This window comes from Nicotiana attenuata, unplaced genomic scaffold (genome assembly GCF_001879085.1).
Source record: "Nicotiana attenuata strain UT unplaced genomic scaffold, NIATTr2, whole genome shotgun sequence".
Classification (NCBI taxonomy): Eukaryota; Viridiplantae; Streptophyta; class Magnoliopsida; order Solanales; family Solanaceae; genus Nicotiana; species Nicotiana attenuata.
In genome coordinates, this window is record NW_017670562.1 from 500,555 (window position 1) to 504,084 (window position 3,530).

General features: G+C 31.6%; 1 protein-coding gene across 1 annotated transcript; it reads left to right on the forward strand.

The window, feature by feature from the left end:
* Positions 1-923: 923 nt before the first annotated feature.
* LOC109240994 (transcription factor ORG2-like) lies at positions 924-3,159 on the forward strand. Its single transcript, XM_019407699.1, has 3 exons — positions 924-1,249; positions 2,205-2,570; positions 2,770-3,159. Exons 1-3 carry the CDS (start codon positions 938-940, stop codon positions 2,824-2,826), a joined length of 735 nt encoding a protein of 244 aa, XP_019263244.1. The 5' UTR covers positions 924-937; the 3' UTR covers positions 2,827-3,159.
* Positions 3,160-3,530: the final 371 nt, after the last annotated feature.

Here is a 3,530-nt window from a genome sequence, read left to right on the forward strand (position 1 = left end):
GCTGGATTATTCTCTTAGAGCTCCTAGATAAGAAATGAATCCCGGACCTAATTCAATGTCAAATTTTAGTTTATAAGGTGGGATAGGGAATGCTAACACCCCCTCGTATGCACATGCGTGGCATTTGGAGGGTGTATAACATAATATGAGGTCCTAACATCGGTAAGGTAAACTAAGAACGGAATGGGCATGACCCTAATAACATGATACAAAATTGACATTGAATTATACTCAACTCTAAAAGTAAATTCATGAAGTAAGGCCACTCGAGATCATAAAAGAAAGGGACAAACTGTCGCATCTACTGCTGATGTGGGATACTAATACTCCTCCGTGGCATTCTCTTTTCCAACTCATCCAAATATGCACTCGTTGTAGCCAGGTAAGCAACATCATTTGGACCATCTAAATTTGATATGTTATAATCAAGCTACGTATTATAGGTAAAACAAAATTTAAATATGGTGTCACTTAAATAATTTAGTCGTTTGCACATTAAATTTATTGAAGAAAATTTTAGTACTAAGCTTATGTCGGCGCATGGGACGTTGACTCTATGTGGATATCCGTATATCCAACATTGATACCAGTGTTCGACCAAAAAAAAACCATCGACTCCATTGTTGAAGAATAAACAATTCTCCTTTCTCCCTTGCATTCGTAAAGAAGTCTTTTTCAGTTCACATTAAGAAAGTTATTTTCAATAATTAACACAATAAGAGATGCTTATTTTGTTGTGATGCTAAGGCACACCCAGCGAAGGTCATTAATATAAAGATTTTACATACATGTTAGTAGTAATTAAAAATACATAGTGTAAAAGTTCTGTGCTACGTAACATATACGTAGTATAAGTTTAATCCTAGACTCTTCTTATAAATACACGTTCTACTATGATTGTCATAACACAGCCCAACTCTAAAGACCTTCAAAAATAATGATCGCCGTTTCTTCTCCTTTGTTTTCTAACTTTGGCGTGTGTTTGGCAGATCCCAAAAGCTATGAACTAAACACTATAGAAGCTCCAGTTTCATTAGGTATCAATAATATTCCTGTTCATTATTCATCATCTCAGCCAAGCATCGTACACAGTGAATTCAAGAATTTTGATGAGATTAATGGTGATAATGATCATTTAGATGGAAATGTGAAGAAGCTTAATCACAATGCAAGTGAACGTGATCGGAGAAAAAAATTTAATACCTTGTGTTCTTCTCTTCGTTCTTTGCTTCCAGCTACTGATCATACGGTATAATTCTTTCTTTCTTTCTTTTATTCCTAACTTTTACGTTCTTCTTATTCTCTTTTACATTTTTTGTTTAGGTGGTAAAAAAAATTGATCAAAATAATTTGTGAATTTCGCAAAAGAATATAAATTTACGAGATTGATATTATCTTCTTAGCAAAATAATTATGTAATCATGAAAAGAGTTGTAGTTTTCTTATATATATTACCATCTAGTATTCAGAATCCACGCTAAGGCGATTAATCCAAATTTGTGCCTCATAGGACCATTATAGGGGAAATGCTCACCACATTTTTTTTTTTCATTTTCATAACTCCAACTTGAGACTGTTAATTAAGGGTGAAGGAATCTCTTTTCCCACCATACTCCCTTGTGGTAAAGGAAAAAAGGAAGAAAAGTACTACATTTGCTTAGCTACTTGTTTGCCTTTGTCAAAAAGGGTAGGGAAATAATTGGAATATCTATTTTTTTCCCACTTCGTATCCAATATACTGAAGAAAATATTGGGTTTTGTGAGGTATGAACAGAAAATGAAGAGTTGTTTCCTGAAAACAAAAACAGCACCACAAGGAAAGACACTTTTTCTTTCCGCCCATTCATTGGTTATGAATAGAGAGGCCTTGCCTCATTGTTTCATACACTAAAAAAATTATGAATTTTCTCCCTTTTTTGCATTGCTTTTCCAAAAACGATCATAAGTATCATGTGTGATTTGTTCCGTCATGTGTTCTATAATTTGAAGTGTTGCTATTACAAAATAATTTTTTCCGTTTTATCTTGGAAGGAATTAATCCATAACCTTGGACAACAGTGATGAGATTATATAATTCCTTAAGGACACACAAGCTCAGAATATATTGTTGCATTTTCTGTTCTAAATTCTTTTTTTCTGTGTTTCTGTTTATGAACACAATTATACTTACACTTAAAAGTTTCAATTGGTACATTTTTTAACAGAAAAGATTAAGCTTTCCAGTGACAGTAGCAAGAGTGATAAAGTACATACCAGATTTAAAGAAAGAAGTGGAAAGACTGACACAGAAGAAAGAAGATCTCACATTAAGATCTTTCCCTAAGAAAGAATATTCTGCTGATTTTAATAAGCAAACAATAATTAGTGGAGGAATTCAGAGTTCTTTATCAGTTATCTCAGCAAATCAAGTGGGAAATAGAGAAGTCGTGATTCATATATCTATTTTGAAGATCAATAGGAGTACGTTTGCTGAAGCTGTATCAGAATTAGAGGAGGATGGACTTCTCCTACTAAATGCATCCTCTTTTGAAACTTTGGGAGATAGAGTTTTCTACAATTTGCATTTTCAGGTATTAATATATAAATTTCACTGTCTTTATAAGGTTTTTGAGGTTCAAAGATGATATTACTATAGAACTAGATAATCTCATAAGTATGTCTAGATATATTTGCTTATGAAAGTTGTGCACTTCAGAATATCTATGTTTTTATTAATATATTGCACGAACTTTGTTGATCTTACTTTATTTTATTATATATATGGAACAGGCACAAGGAACTTTACCAATTAACGTACAAATATTAAGAGACAAGCTCTTATCGTAATATGAGAAGGAAGACAAAGTTATTACCACCTTGGATTTCTGGCTCCTTTACTACTTAGAAGCTTCATTGTGAACACATTTTTTTTATTTACGCTATCATATATAGTGAACATCATAGTATATTTTCAAGAGACTGGTGACGAGTGCAGAACGTATGAATAAAAATAAACTTCTACTTCATCATAATAGTATAAGGATTTATTCAGCGGTCTTTTATATGGCAGCATTGGTGCTAGGAAATTACTAAATATTTATTTTGCGGCAAATGTGGCTACTGGTAGAATAGATGACAACAATGGTAGTCGATCTGTTACAGATGAACCACACGTGGTTTGAAGGCTTTATGTATTAACTGACTTGGTATTTTAATTTTTGTATGCAAATCATATGGTCTCTATTAAATTTTAAAATTTATGTTCTTTGTAATTGCTTTTTTTTTTTTTTGCTTTACAATTTGTTTATTATTACTGTATTTTTTGTTCATTAAACCTACTTTATGAAGTATAAGCGGAAGAAAAGATTATTTTAGCAAAAGAAATTTTTATTGATTAAAAATATTCGATAATATAAATTAAATTTTAAGTGTCAAGTATTAGTTAATCATTATTTTGTATTTTTTTAATTAAACATGTTAAAGATGGAGGTAATAAAAAGAAGGGGAAGGAGAAGTAATGATGTTAATTTGATATTAGAAAGATTTTAATC